Source organism: Gymnogyps californianus, chromosome 2 (assembly GCF_018139145.2).
Source record: "Gymnogyps californianus isolate 813 chromosome 2, ASM1813914v2, whole genome shotgun sequence".
NCBI classification, from domain to species: domain Eukaryota; kingdom Metazoa; phylum Chordata; class Aves; order Accipitriformes; family Cathartidae; genus Gymnogyps; species Gymnogyps californianus.
Window position 1 is genome coordinate 121,781,684 of NC_059472.1, and position 16,401 is coordinate 121,798,084.

At 39.6% G+C, this 16,401-nt stretch overlaps 1 protein-coding gene across 1 annotated transcript in view; it reads left to right on the forward strand.

The window, feature by feature from the left end:
• The first annotated feature begins 6,541 nt into the window (after positions 1 to 6,541).
• The window catches only part of TOPAZ1 (testis and ovary specific TOPAZ 1), a 41,114-nt gene continuing 31,254 nt past the window's right edge, over positions 6,542 to 16,401 (forward strand). The window contains exons 1-2 of the mRNA XM_050892625.1: positions 6,542 to 7,746; positions 9,276 to 11,736. Of these exons, the coding sequence (XP_050748582.1) occupies positions 6,570 to 7,746; positions 9,276 to 11,736 (3,638 nt within the window). The 5' untranslated portion in view covers positions 6,542 to 6,569. The remainder of the gene's footprint in view (positions 7,747 to 9,275; positions 11,737 to 16,401) is intronic.

The following is a 16,401-nucleotide window of genomic DNA, read 5'->3' on the forward strand; positions in this document are numbered from 1 at the left end:
CAGTATGGAACCTGGGCCATCACAAACACATCAACAATCCTCTTGCTGATTAGAAAAATATTTATCTAGGTGAAGAGATGAAAAAGAAATTATCCCCAAATGTTGGTTAAGCAGCAGAGCATACAGGCAAGGAGTATTTAGATTTTAAATGCATCTATCTCCTCATATGCAGAATACAAATAGCTGAGATACCACTTAGAGGTTATGACCCAGCCATTTAGCTCATCAAAGTATGAAGATATGCAAGTGATGTCAATATTAACTGAAGAATTTATGCTGGATGAAACTCCCTGCTGAATGGGTGCCTTGCTTTGACTTAGCATCAATGAATTTTACCTCAAGCCCTCACTACAGCACCTAGTATGTGCCTGGTTTACCTGAAGATCGTTTTCTGTTGTTTTCAAATAGTGTAATTAATTACATATGAGGAAGTAAGCAGATGAATGCAAAAGTAGGTAAATCTCTGGTCTCCTCTCCCCTTTCCTACACAGCAATTTGTTGCACACATGAATCAATAACGCCAACTTTCATGCAACTCTTCCCATAGATTACTCTGGATATGCCAGTGGGAAAATGTTCAGTGGTAAAGTCAGCATATGTTTTAAAATGGTTGTATGCTGCTTTGGTTAGGGGAAGCTTTATAGTCAGTCCACTGCTCAATACAGTCAGCATGGCTGAAATAATTAGTTTCATCAACTGTAAAAGGTATTTTCATTTCTAGAGAGTAATACTGTCTCAAAAAAAAAAAAAAGAGGTAAGCAGCTGCCATTTCCTAGATCTGCAGCTCTAAAAAACTCACATTCAAGTTCTGAAAACATACAGTAACTGCAAATACACTCCTCAGGTTCAAAACTATATATAAAAACAATATAATATATTGCACGGTGTGAGTGATCTGATGCTTATGGATGAAGCACCCAAGGAAGAAAAGACACAGCAAGTTATTCTGAGGCTCCACACTTTGTATGTCAGCCACCTTGACACTATTAAGCAGAGAGAGATGTAAAGCCTTAATGGATGACCACAGCACAAGAAATTGAACCTAGGAGCCAGTCACTGTTCAATGCCCAACAGTAAGATAAATTAGGTTTCAGATTTGGATTCTAGTTTGCGATTGATCACTGTCACCATTCAAAGTTCAAGGCTCTCTTTATTTTACCTAGTTATTTTACCTAGGAGCACTGCTGAAGATGATCCTCCACTGTTTCTTCAGTCAGTCCGAACCACAGAGAAGTTTCCCATTACTGTGTTTTGTCTTCACCTCTCCTTTCTTTTTTTAAGGGCAATTTTCTCAAGCAATTTGCCATTTTTTTTGTCTGATTTCTGTCTAGCACTGTTTTCCCTATTTATCTACTGTTCTATTGCATTCTGTCTATACCTCACCCCACCCCTACCGTTTCTAATCCTATGCCTTTTCTAGCGCTGATTTACTCAACTTCCATTTCCTCTTTCCCTTTCTTTTTTAATTTTCTCATTTAGAAATCACATTCCATAATCCTTTTTGGCAGCAAGACGGAGGTGTCATGTACTGGCTGGTGTGCAGATGCTTTCCTCATAAGTACAACATCTTTTTCATCCAGCCACTAAAAGAAGTTGATTCTAAAGGCAGATTTAGTGGTAAGTACATGGTTATGTACTATCTAGTTAAAGAAAATATATGCTTTATTTAGAGAATTTTAAAATAAATTGAGACTGAATGTGTAGTCTCCTATTTGACTAGTTAATCCTCTACTACATCTGTATTTTTTGAATCTCAAATTCCAGCTAGCTAGTTAGTTTATTTCTTAAACTCCTAGCAGTGGAAGTTTAAAAAAGAGCCATAAATGAAAGGGAATAAAACAGAACACGAACCTAACACAGGAGTTCCCTCATGGAACCTTAAAAACAATTAGTGCCACTTTCTGTAAGGTTCAGATCAGATGTGATCATCTGGAAAGTCAGTCTTCCAGAATAAATGTCAAGCAGCATGATTACCAAAAAAAGGCGAACAGTATAGATGACTTTCAAGCTTGGCAAAGCTCAGTGTGAGAGGTCCTTATCCCTCCTATGACTATCCTTTGACAGAAACTGAAGGAGCACAAAATATGCCAGAGGGAAACACTGATTCCACAAAATCAATAATTTTGATTTTCATGCTGTCACAATTCAGTAGTAAATTAGGAATCAGAGGATCTACCAAGAAATGCCAGATGGTTCATTATGAAATACAGCAGCTGTCCTTTTTCCTCCAACGTCTCATTTTAAACTGGTGGAAAAGGAAGTTACTTTAATCTACCCTGTACAACTCTATAATAAAAACAGACACCAAAATAAAGGTTGAAATATCCAGCTACTCACTGGATTCACCTAGTCTACCATCATGATGCCATGTAGTGTAATCACTCAGCTACTTCACAAAACAGATCGCGTATTTCCACTGAGGTACCTCTGCTCTCAGCACCATACTGGCCCTTTTGTCTAACGGAGTTCATACTGTCAGGGTAGACAAGCAGACAAACAGCTGTTAGTATAAACTGGATCAACACCTATACAGTTGAGCTACCAAGCACGAGTCAAATGCGTACATTGTAGCTCAAGCCTAACAAGGGCAGTTAGCACAATTCTCATTAGATGTCATGTCAAAGGTGGCTCCTGCATTAAGTGCCTGGGAATGGAAAGCAAAGGCAGTTTTAGAGGGATATACATGAATGGCTTGAGACAAAACTCCTTAGTTCAACAGATTAGCAATACACCTATTTCCAAAACACCCATGTATTTGAACGGAAGGCAGGGGGTAAAGAAGTTACTTAAAAAACATATCTATGTTTACTATCTTTAGGTGCTACCTTTGCAAAACCAATAGCTCAGAACTGTTAATAAATAAATCCTTGGAGTTATACAAGGATACTTTTTTAGACATACTAAGACTCTTCCCTGTTTCATTTTAGCTGTATTACTTAAGGGCGCGTTTTAAGAATGTAACAGACTACGCATATTCTTCAGAGCTCAGTCTCAGTTATTACAGCACAGCCAAACTCTTTCCACTACAGTTTGCTAGAGAGAACAAATCTATCCCTCAGCCAAGCATGAAGATGTAAGCAGTGCAAAAAGAAGTGGTCCAGGGGGACATTTTTCACATTGCCTCACAAAAAACCCAATTCATTTTCAAGTTAATTCTTTTCGGTTCCCTAGCTAAAAAAGACGACTTAATTCCTGTTGCTAGGTAAGTGTATTAGCGAAGTCTAAAATACAGCCCAGTAAAAAATTTATATGATTTGCTCACTTATGTAGCTGGTTTATGTGTTTATAAATTTCAATCCTTCAAAAACTTTTGGAAGGTTACTCAAACGTATCATTGTTAGATCTGCAGCCACAATTTCTCCACGCTAGTAATGTAAACTACATTAGTTGGGGGGCTAAGTGCACACACTTACTCCTCTGAGAGAAGAAAGAAATAATAATTTAATGGGACTTTACATAAATGTAGTCACACAAGTTCCTTTTTCCCTCTTGGAAATTGCCAGGCATCTCTGAGTGCATTGGTTATCCTGGAAAAAAATGGTTTTAGGCACCAGGATTCCCTTTTCACTTTCAGACACTTGGTACCTCATATTTCTATTACTGTGTTTAAGTGCCTAGGATGAACAAGAAACCAGTGAAACAAATCAACAGATCAGCAAAAGTTGAATTAGTTCTAAAATTTAAATATGACATTGAGATACAGGACTTAAACTCAAGAGAAACAAGCATTTATCTCTATTTCCAAAGACGATATAATTTTAAAATAAAGTTTAAACATTTCCTTGTAGTATTACCAATTCAAATGTTGTGGGAATGTGAAAATAACTCATTTTTCCCCCTTAAGCTGTTTACACGATTTTTTAAAGTTATTTCCACTTTAATAACCTACAGTTTTAATAAACACTTGACAGAATTTCTTTAAATAATATGTATTAAAATTCTCTCTTCTTTCAAGTATTTTTAAAAAAGGGTTAAATTGATCCACTTTGCAAGACTTACAATATACTACCTCTTTTTAGCAGTATTGTAGACTGAATGCAATCTGGTTTTTTACATAAACCACAGCTGCTTCAAAATACCTTTTCTGAGGCTCTAGCCCTTTTTTCAAAGGACTTTCATGAAGAATGTCTTTAATTAGTATTAATTTTAAGTATATTTTGTATTTATTTCATAAAAATCTGGTCTGAGTAGAGTTCTCATCATTGTAAATAACAGACTAGATACTCAAATCTTAAAAATTATACTGGAGAGCAGTAAGATAATTCATACGTCATTCTTCCAGATTTCCTTTACTACTGCTTTTCAGCATATCTCTTTCTTTCTTGTCTTGCTATCAAACTTAAAAGACTATGTTACAAACTGGAGAAGGTTATATTTGAACTGGAGAAGGTTAAATTTTGCCAGAGCTGAATGTTTTATGTAATAGTAGCCTTGCAGAACGCTGACGATGATAAATGCTGTGCAGTTAACTCCCTTTTATTGGGTCTTTCTGTCCCAAGGACCTGAAGTACAATACTGAGCCAGGGGAGAAACTGCCGAAGAAATCTGTATTTTCTGCTTTGATTAGCTTTAGTTAGCCACTCGCTGACATTTTTGTTGTACTTAAGCACGCATGTGCAACCTAAGAAGATGATAAGCAAAAGAAAGTTAACAGCTTCCCAGCCTGCCTGTTCTTTCCTCATCGATGGAGAGCTTTTGCCAAAAATCCAGTGTTCTCTGTCTTTATTTGGACAGCGATGTATTATCTCTACCTATAGATGGAGAAACAGAGATAAAGTGAGTAACATGAGCCGGAGTCACATAGTGAGCCAACGTTAGTTGGTAAAATATGCCTTTACTCTTCAACTACTCTTTTACATCCACAGTACTCCACTTCTAAAAAGTAGTGACACAAAAAGATTTATTTCTGTGCACAAGTCTCAAACTAGGATGCATGAAGTGTGAACACCACCAAGCACTACGTTATGGTGAAATGGATTTGAATAAGGCACTTCATCCCTCAGAGACCACCTGCAAACAGAAAGGGACCGCTTGTAGGACACAGTCATTTATCAACCATGTGTGATTTTGCTGATCACATTGTTGGCATTAAACTACCACCTTATTAAATTTAATAATTTATGATTTTCACAGCACTTGCCATTTAGATTCAATCTTTGTAAGAACATTATTTTTGTAAGCTAACTTCTCCATGTTCATGTTATCACACAGTGCATGGTCCTGAAGCTTTGGTGTTCTCCATTTGTGTTGAAACTATCACCACATTTGAAGCCCAAACACCAACTTTGGCTGTTTTCTAACTATACAGTCTAACTATTTGAGCTATTTTTTTCCTAACTCCAGTCCTGAGAAACCACGTTATTTGAAATACAAAGTTTACGTAAGCTACGGTTATGGAAACAAGCGTATCGCCCCTCAATTTTGGAGAGCTTCTGAAGCGCTGTGGACAAAGGAGGTAACGCTGCTTCATTGAGGTGGATGAAACACCTGAAGAAACTGGTGAGCCAGGCAGTCTGGGTTTTTTTCCAGCCGACTCTCAGCTCTGGGCAAGTTGAACGTTTGACGCCATTTGGCGCCTCACATGGTCTGGTAGTTCCACACAGCACCCTGGTACCTTGGGCCACTCCTGAGCCCGCGGCTGCGGCTGCAACCGGGCCTGGCAGCCTGTCAACCCGCAGCCGCTGCGGCACGGGGCTTCGGGCAACAAGGAAGCAGCAGGAAGGCTGCAGTCAAAAGCAGCCGAAACCAAGAAACCACCGCCCGCCCGAGCTCTGCCGCCCCGAGGAGCAGCGTTCGCCATCCCCGTGCTCGGTCCTCCTCAGGAGAGGGATTTTCGCCGTGACGGCGGCACCGTTGACCCGGCAAGAAGATGAGGACAGGCAGGCGGCAGCACCCGCCGCTCCTTCTGCCCGTCAGTGTCGGCACGCCCGGCCGCGCAGGGTCCCCCCTTCGCCCCGCCTCGGGGCTTTCCTCACGGAGCCTCCCTCACGCCACCGCCCTCGGCCGCCTCCCGCCCTGCGCTTGCGCCGGCTGCGCCGCCATTATGCCCCGCGGCGGACGCCTGCCTCCCTTTGCGAGTGGCGCGTTGCGGGCAGGCGGCGCTGGCGAGGCTTAGACGAAGCGTCGAAGGACGGATCGGTGGACGACTAGACGGGGCGAGGGGAGAGGGAGGGTGGCGCGGGGGTGGCGTGGGCGGCTGCTGTGGCCGCGGGGGTGGTGCGGTAGGCGGCGGGCTGCGTGGCATAGGCGGCCGCGGCGCGGTCCTTGAGGCGGGGGAAGTGTGGGGCTGCTTCCTCCTCCCCGCTCCGCGGTGAGGGGCTGCTCCGAGCTGGGGGGGCGGTGGTGGGGGCTCGCTGGTGGCCGTGGGCTTTCCCTAGGCGGCCTGGGCTTGCTTTCTGTCAGGCGGGGCTCCCCCGGGGTGACCCCTGAGGCAGTAGCTTGAGGGAGGTTGTGCTCCCCTCCTGGTGAGGCCTGTGCCTGCCTTGGGTGCCGGGCCAGCTGGGGTGCTGCTAAAGGGGCACTGGTGAGTGGATTTTGTGGATCTTCTTGCTGTCTTCTAGGCTCCTGTGATGCTGCAGTTAAGGTCAGGGAAGGTGCTAACTCCCAGCAAGGTGAAGTCAGCTGACAGGATGGTCACCAGCCGAAGCTCCCGGGGTGTGGGGGTAGGATGTGAGCCAGGGCAAAAGTTGGTAGTCAAGCAGAGTCCTCACCTGGCACCAAAGAGAAAACCTGAGCAGCCCTTATCTTCCTGTCTGCAACCTGCCATGCTCTCCAGCATTTCCTGTGAGCAATTTGCTCCTCTTGTGCCTGTGCAGAAGGAGCAAGGTGAGAGTAGCCAGAGACTCCCAGGTAAAAAAACCAAGGGGATACAGTGCAGGAGGGCTGCCAGACGCAACAAAGGTGCAGCTCTGCCAATTTCAGACACTGCTGTATGTGAAGATAGGCAGGCGGCGACCATAGCTGCAGCAACGTGCTGGGAAGAGACTGTAAGGAGAGGGACAGGACAAGGTCGACAGCTATTTTTCCCAGGAACTACTTTGCAGAATAAATTCTCAGCAGGGATTGAAAGGAAAGAACATAGCTCAGAAGGACTGAACCTCTCAGGTTTCCAGGAGAGCTCAGGGAGCTCAGGAAAAAAAGGCAAATATTCCTTTATGGAAATAAAATTACAAATCCCATCCTCAGAGGAGGAAATTGAGAGCACAGAGGGACATGCCATTTCCTGTTTGCCAGAACCAGAGGTGCTGCAACCCAGAAAGGGCACATGTAGTACTGAAATGAAAAGCACTGACTCCATAATGATACTGAAGATGCAAATCCCGGATCTTAAGAAGAATTTGGGGACTCAGGAATCCTTGTCTGAACCAAAACCTCAGGAAGAGGTAGATACGCCAAAGAAGCTGGATGGGTGTTCTTTAATTGGATCAAGAAAGCCAGGGACACAGGAGAAAGGAAAGAGATGCTTGACCAAGAAAGGCGGGACATCTTTGATGAAACCAAAACTACAAGGTCCCAGAGAGAGGGGTGGATCTGCCTTGCTAGAACTGTGTACACAGTGTCCAGAGTCCAGGAAAGGAGCCGTGAGTCTGAGGAAGAGGGACAGAAATGCAGTGATGCCACAGTGGCTACAGGGTCTAAGCGGCCAAGAACAACCAACAACCAGAGGAAAGATGCGTAAGTGTTGCGTGAAAGAAGAGCAGCAGAGCTCAGACCCTCAGAAAGGAGCAGACAGCCTGGGGGAAAGTGGTAAGCACTTGTGCCCCATTGTAGAAGTACAGGTGCAGAATTTGGGCTCCCAGGACAAGGGACTGGTGCTGCAGTAAGACCCCATTAAAAAGTGAAAAAAGAGGAGATAATTTTTCTTTCGCAGATGTGTCTGAGTGGGACAAAGTCATGGGGGCAGGAAAGAGTGGCCTGTACCCTATCTCAAAGTGACTCTTAGTGTGTGGCTGCTAACTTAGCTCAAGGAGTGTAGAGATAAGAGCTAGGGTCTGCTTTACAGTTCTGTGAATACCAGTCTTAGAAGAAAAAGATTTTTAGGAAGAGGAGAGGCTTTTCTTGAAGGAGAAAAGCAGTTCTTTAGCTCAAAGGAGAGGAGACCAGGTACCCTTTTGGGGGTGGGGGGAGGAAGGGGTATCGGCAGCAACAGGCCCCAAGTAAGAAATTCGCCCCCCCAAAAGCGGTCAGTTCATTTGTGTGTAAAAGGTCAGGCACAAGCAGGAAAGGAGGCAGTAGTTTCAGCAAAGCCAAAATAAAAGAGAGTCAATTCTTCATTCATCTGTATATTATTTGATTATTTTTGAATATCTATCATGCTGTCTTGTTTTAGTGCTTGCCTTTATAGGATGCTGGTTTTTGTTTTCAGAACTTTTTGCTTTTTAGTTGCTATTCTCTGCAAAATCCTAAAAGATGTAGAAACAAAGATTGTGTTTTGGTGTTTTAAGAGAGTGTTGGATCAAACTGGAACAGTTTTGAAAGAGGATTTTTAAAAGTCTCATTTTTTTCAGGGCAATTGCCTAAAAGACATTCTTTTTACTTTCAAAGTGAGTGAATTCAAATGACAAATATTTGCTGTAGGTTATTATTAATAAATATTTTATCTAGAAACCATATTCTGAAAACTGAGGTATTAAAATTGTATCTTACTCACTTTGAAAGCTAAGATCTAAAAAAACCAGCATTCTACTAGTACGTTCTTGAGTCCATTCTCGAGATGAAATTTTCAGGTGTACAGTTTTTTACATGATCTGTATTTGCTTTTAAATAAAAAGTAGTACTTTATAAAAATGCAAGTCCTGCAGTTTTCCTGGATCTTCTTGAACAGTCTGATGCATTTGGTTGGACTATATATCTGAAATAAATTACTATATTGTTATGAACAAGCTTTCCTATTACAGAGAATCTGCTGTGTAAACAAAAGATTTTTAAGGCCGAGTGTGCAAACAGCATCTGCATTTTCTTGCTAGACTTGCTCTAATTTGGTTTCCACCTATGTTTTAAATATACAACTTCCAGTGTCCTTATGACACCTTAAGGTTCTGTTCATCTTCGCATTTGTTTCTGAAGACAAAACATCATTTGTTACTGTAAGTCTGCTAATAGTGCTCATTTAAGAAAAAAAAATGGTAAAACTTTACAGAAATCTTTTAGCCTTATACAGTGTCGTGTTCTTTAGTCGCCTTGAATGTTTTTTGTTCTCTTTATAAAATACTGCAATAGGGTAGTCTTTTTCCCTTAGCGTATTCTTTAATGACACTTCTTTGTTTTTTAATCAGCAAAGGAAAGATGGAAAGCAATTGAGCAAGACTCCAGTACACAGGCTGTGAAGAAGCTTAAGACACATCGAAACAGATCAGAAGATTCCAAGGAAAAGGAACGTCACTACTCTAAATCTCCTACAGATGCTGCTTTAGGTGGGACTCCAAGCAAGAGCTTTCTATGCCATCCTGTAACAAAAAAGTCTGGTGTGCAGTATAAAAAAAGGAAACCCAGAATTGATCAAATCAAGTGCTTGCAAAGTTTTAGTGTGACTACAGCTGAAAAAGTGAGAAATGTATCTGCAAAATGCGATGCTGAACATTGCAGAAATGCCCTAAACTATTGTAATGACTTGCTCTGTGCAACACAGAAGAATCCATTTGTGAGATTAGAGGCCTGTAGTTATATCAATACATTTGTGAAGTCCTCAGCTAGTGGAACTACCAGCAGTTATAAATTAAGAAGTGGATTCTTCCATGTAGCCCAGGATAAAAGAAAGTATGTTTTTCCTGATGGTACTGTAGAACAGAGTGATATGAATTGCAGCACTAGTAGAATGCAGAATGAGAGATCACCCATAAAAGGTGGTTTATTGTTTAATAAAGAAAAAAGTCAAAACACAGAAGGGTGTTTTTCATGCTGTCAGAGTGAAAACAGTAAGTGTTTAAGGGGGAAAAAGTGGAATATTGGTAGAAAGCCTAGAAAAAAGATGAAAATCACTGAGAAATCAGCAGTGCAGAATATTTTCACAGACATGGCTAATGAATGCAGTAAGCGTGAGTTACAAACAGAAGCGGCAGTTGCGATGTCAAGCTCCTTTGCAGTCTTAGGACTAAATCATAAAGAAATTACTCTGTCAGCTTCATGTGATCATACATCAAATCTTCATATAGGAAAAAATACTCTTGAAGCACAAAATATATCAGTCTGGAGAAAGAATAGTAGCAAATTACTTGCATTTGGAGATGGCTTTAAGACATCTGAACTCTCTGTAATAGCAAAAGGAGAAAATTCAAACAGCGTGGCACATCATTCTGCTGCCTCGAGTAGCCTGAGAGTGCTAGCTCAGGTCCATGATGTTTCTAATTGTCACAAAAGCAAGACAGATGAAAAATTGAACAAAGTTAATAATAAATTCCAGCAGTTTACCTGTCAAAGAACAGTACCTATGATTGGTAAAAATGTTTGGCCTTTTGAGTCTTGTGCCAGGACTTCTGAGTGGGTTCATAAAAATGATGGGTCCATCTCAAAAGGAAAAAGACTTTTAAGGGCTGTCTTCAAGGAATCCTCTGATAAAGGCAGTGTTAAAGCTATAGGAAACAGTGCTGTGACTGGGAATTTGAGACGGTTGGATTTGCATGCATCATCGGCAGGAGAATCTACACATAAAATAATGGATCCAAATACTGAATGTCTGACTCCACATGAAACACCAGAATCCTCTTCCATGGATATTTATGAGACTTTGAGAATGAGCAATGAAAATGTGGAATCACCAGTTAATATGGATAGAAGTGCTGTGGCTTTTAACCATGATGATGTGCAAGAAGTTAAAGCAACCTTGAATTTTAAAACAAAACAAAAAGAGAAAAATAAAGGAGCTGTAACAAAAAGAAACCTGTCTGTGACAGTCCAGAATGGTACATCTACAGGTAACACAAACAGAATAAACTTCAGCTGTAAAGCATCAGTAGCGAACCAGACGTTTTCTGATGTAAAGCTAATGAAAGTATTAAACACTGGAAGCCTGACAAAATTCAAGATTCCTTTATGCAGAAACAAACTTGAATCCAGGAAATTGGAATCTGTCCGTTCATTTGAAAGAAAAACCTGTAGTCCACTAGAACTTCTTGACAGCACTAGTGTTTCAAGAAGGCAGAAAACAGGTGAAGAGGCTTTTTTGGTAAATGCCAAGCAGCAGCCTCTTCCTGTCTCAAGTGATGCTACATCTACAGCTTCCATGAAGAAAAAAGCGGATGAGATTAACAGTAAGGACTTTCAGCATGATGGCTCTGAAAACCTTTCAAATGAGATGTCTGCACTCCCTGAACATTTTTCTTTATATCCACATCCTTTTTTTGATGGACAGCTAGAGTCATCTGTGCCTGATTTCCGTGGTACTGAATCTGTAATAAAATCTAATTTTCCTGATCATTCTTGGAATGCAGTTGACCACCCTGTTGCATTAGAAATAAATGATGATAGCAAATCAAGAGGGAATCTTTCACAACACAAAAGTAAAAATTTTCCAGATATTCTTGAAGCTTACGAGGAAGATGTTCTTGTCATTGATGTGATTCAGGATGACCCTGACCTTTTTGGAACCAATAATGAAGAGGAGCTTGCACTTGCAGACTGTGAAAATTGTCCTGTGAAAGCATCCTGTACGAGCATCTGCATTAAAGACGAAAAGCAGGATCTTAAGCCTGAGTATCCTGTTATCTCAGAAAATAGAGATTCAGGAGATGATAATTTTAGGTATGCGTATCATTATTTTTAATACAATAATTCTAAGTGCTTTGTTCTCATATCAGTATACTTTGGTTGTAGTGGTCAGGCTTCTTTACAGAATTTCACTAATTTCTGAGTTGATTTTAAGTGTCAAAATTTGATTGAGGTATGACAGTATTCTGAATGCAAATAAATGAATTTGTTCTTCATAAGAACTAGAATAAACTCTGAATCAAAGGAAAATGCAGTCCTAAAGAATTGGTTTAGACCAAGTGAAGTGAAATATGAAAGTACAAAGCTAATTAAAAGTAATAATAACTGACTATTTTAAAATATCTGACTTGATTTGAGATAGCGGATATCCCTTTGAGGGTAGTTTTTTAGTTGCAAAGTGGTATAACACTTAGAAATATTTTTTACTTTCTAGGTGTAGCTTATTCTTTTGCAGAACCTGTATGAGTAAATGGTAAATTTCCAGACATGTGAATAGTTTTCAAATCTGTAATTTGGCTAACACGTTATAGATATTTATGATCCTGCATCTTCATTCAGCAAGTTCCTGGTGTAAATTATTAGGCATGAATGTTTTTCTGGGTTTTGAGATGATAATAAAAGTCTCTGAAGGGGGAAGAGAAGTTTAAAGTAGAAACAAACTTTTGCAAAAGAGGTAGTAGTCCTTTGTGGGATAGATGAACTTGTCAACTGTCTAGTCTGTTTTCTCTCTAAGCTTTGATACTTGTGTTTGATAAATGAGTTTTAAGATTAGATTTTTCATCTTATGAAGAAAAACATAAAGCTTAGATACAAATACTACAAGATTTTCCTCTGAAGATTAGTTTTTTTATTGGGAGGGGTGTTTTCATTTTCTTCCCCTGCTCTTTCTGGGTGACTTTATGTTATCCTTACTTTAAATAATGTTTTAATTATTTTCAACATTGTACCATCTTATAACTGCATTCATTTTTTTTACTCTTTGCTCTCTTTATCCTTTCCCCTTCATTAAACCCATGTGCAAAAGGGGAAAGGAATCTTCTTTGAGGTGCTGAACAGTTTTTTAGACATGAGAATATAAAACTTCTGCCAAAACAAGCCTCTGAAGAACAGAGCAAGTCTGTTAAGAAGCAGCTTAAGTCTTGCAAGTCTGCAAGAAGCAGCTAGGCTCCATCATTGTGAATTTATTAGAATGAGTATTCATTTTGTGTATAGTGTATATTATATGTTATATACACTGTATAACTGAATGAGTATTTGCTGTATATTACCCCAGGGTAATAATGGCTGTTTAGAGATAGTTTCCAACTGACTGTCCAGACAGCTGTTGCACAGAATGGAAGACCAGAACTTCTGAGCCCTTTACACTCATGTATTGGTTATGGTAGTAAAGTTTGCTATTTATATAAATACAAACTGAAAATTTTATTGGATCTTGTAAGTACTTTGCAGGGAGGACAAATATTCGCTTTAATAATGACATTGAGTTAGAGTAACATTATCACAACCATTAGATAGATGAAAACTGAACTCGTTTGAAGTCATATTTCAACTTTCTTCCTGGTATCTGCTGAATTTGCCATCAGCCAAGGAAAATAAAAATGCATGGTTCTTATTTCTTAGAATTTCCCCTTAATTTGCAAAAGCAGCAGGCAAAATTATCTATTTTGCTTTTTACCTTCCATAATTTGATGCAAAGATCATTAAACAGTGACTAATCATAGTTGGTAAGTCAGGAACATATTAATGAACTCAATATGAGAATATTAAAATAAGGCAATAGACCTTACCACAGTTTTATCAGGTAGCTTATGATATCGCCAGATAATACCAGATAATGGCCAGTTCATACTATTGTTTTTTATTTTATTAGTATTTACCAGATACAATTGGGACTTCAACTTTGTTTGGCCAACCAAAAAAAGTGATTATGCTGGTAGAGTTACACTCACATCATACCACATATTTTAAAATAAAATACTGTTTCTGTTAATGTCTTTTGTTGTTGTTGTTGTTTAGAGATATTCTAGAGTATTGTCTATGTTTTCTTGTTTGGCTTCTTATTTTATGCGTACTCAGTTTTGCTTCGTTGCAGTATTAGTTTGTAACGCCACTTCAGTCTGTCCACGTAGAACACAGAGTCAGAACTGCGCTATTGTAAACGATCTCTAACTTGTATAAATATTAGTTTATATGCATTTTTTGTTTAACATTTGGTTAATGTTAGCCATTACACTCTAGATGAATGTAATCTAGGTGATTTTAGGTAGAAGAGCAATGCAAACACTTAATGGCTGCACATGGTGGTTGTTGCTGAATGTTTTCTTTAACTGTATCAATACATAGCTTTTGTTATGATTTCCCTTCAGATTAATAAGAGCAGGCAGATGATGATAGAAAGAATCTGGATCTTTGCTAGAACTGTTTTAGTGCATGTATGCATGGGGATGGACTTCAGTACATTACTTCTTGTGTACTGATATTTCAGTCTGGCATTGGTACAGAGCAGTAAGAAAGAACTGTATTTCTGCTAGCAGTAAGTTATTCTAAAAGTATAGCTGGGTTGTTAAAAAGCTTTTTAAAATATGTTGAGTGTTACTTATGAGTTTAATAGCATTTAAATTGTAATTGTAAAGGAAACGATTGGTGCCTTAATTTGTGGTGGTGTTCCAACTACAAAAATCTGAGATCTATCAGCTCGTCAAAATGCTATAATGAAGTAATGCTTTTATTCAAGTTTTGTTGTGAAACCAAAGCGCTGAAACTGTGTGAAGGATGTACCAGGTTGATTCAGTAACTGACAAATGTTCAGTGGCAACTATTAGCCACTGTGGATGTGTAACTGTTAGTGTGGATCCATTTTGTTTGAGCTTTAAATTTAAACAAGATGTTTTTAGCCAATGACACTTTTCATCTTTGACTGTTTGTGACTTTAAAAGCCGGAGGGGTATTTTTAGTTATGAAAATTCAAGGATAATAATTTTTGGCTTCCAGATTTCAGATAATGAGAGCATGTGTCCTTCAGAAGGAGAACATACTGGTCACAACAGTGATTGAGGTCCAAAATTCAAATAAGGCTTGTTTCTTTTTTTTTTTCTTTTTTTTTAATTACGCAAACTAACGAAGCACCCAACAACCAAAGAGGCATCTAACATTGCTACACATCTCTGACTTGAAGTCTCCTAACTAGTGTAATTGTGCCTGTGCATGTGCCCAGAACTGACATCTCTGAACAAGAAGGTTTAAGTAGGACAAGTAGTCCTGTCTCTTGATCCCCAGGAAGATTCAGAAAAGGCTCTGTGTGTGTATGTCCTGAATGGTTTGGTTCAGTTAGCAGTGCTCTGACCTTTAGGATAAGTAGGACTGGTTATTCCTCTGGTGGTTGCATTTTAAGAAGAGAAGACTGAATGCTGGTTGCTTCCAGGCATTAGTTGCCAGTCATCGGGAAAGGATTCTGGTCCTGCAGCCTGAATGAGGCAGTGAAACTCAGTCTTCACACATACTTCTGTTTGCCATTTTCTGTTGCCTACCCCTAAGTGACTCCCAACAGCGCAGGTTTTTGAATCAATCATCTGAGGTATTTCTTTCCTCTCATGTAGGGAATCTAGACACTTAGAGTTAAGTGGCATCAAGTATGTCTTTTCATCCCAACAAAACTAGTAGGTTCAGTGGATACCTTTGAAAGCGCGTCAGCAGCCATTCTTGCTCTTAGGAGACTTCTGCATTTTACTGTTTTCCTTTTGAATAAAAAGCCTAAACCTGAATCCATTTTTCATATGCAAAATAGCAAACTGAACACTGTGGTTTGCATAACTTGTGCTGTGAAGAGAGACTTGTTTAAACTTAGCAGCAGCATGCAAGAGTATCCCACATTCTGACATGGTCTAGTCTGTCTCCATTTCTAGATCTCTAAAATGTGTTGACTTCTTCTGGTTCTGTCAGCGCTCCTAGATTTGTCGGGCTGGTGAGCAAATGCCAAGCACTGTCATAAATGTAGTTTTCTGTATGTTTTAGGCACCTTCTTTACAAGAACTTGTGAAGTGCTTTTGTAACTATTTCACACTACACAATTAGCAGAATCTGGTAAAGATTTGGAAGTGGCTTTTGACCTGAACATGAAGATTTCAGTCTCTTCATGCTGTTAAATATTTTCAGTTTTAAGCAATGTTTATGAAGATGACAGCTTTCTGGAACTATCTGCACTGCAATTTTACAAAAAAGTCAGTCAATTGTTGTTGTAGGCAAAATCACTCAAACTTTGCATTTCACATAAAATGTGGGGGAGAGAAGAAATAAGCCTGCAGAGAGCCTGCCTCTAATAAAAATCCCTCTTGTCTCTGCGAACTTGCTGTAACTTATTAAACTCTGCTTCTTAAGGTATCTTGTGTATAGATATACATAGATAGCTGCACCTGAATGTTTGTATAGTTCCAAGTTACGCATACTGGGGAACTTTTTCATTTCCACTAGGTTGTTGCAAATTTTCGTTGTTCCATTTTACTAGGCAGCTTGCTGTCATTATACTTGGTGTCATTGACCAGGTATGAGCTTCCAAAATCTGTGGTGATGATGACGTTGTTGTTTCATATATTCTATATATAATATTTTAATATGTATTTTAACCTTCTGAGCTTTTCTAAGGAGAAATACTTTTTTTTTCCCCAACTTATCTTTAAAATAGGTGAAGTAAGTATCTTTCTA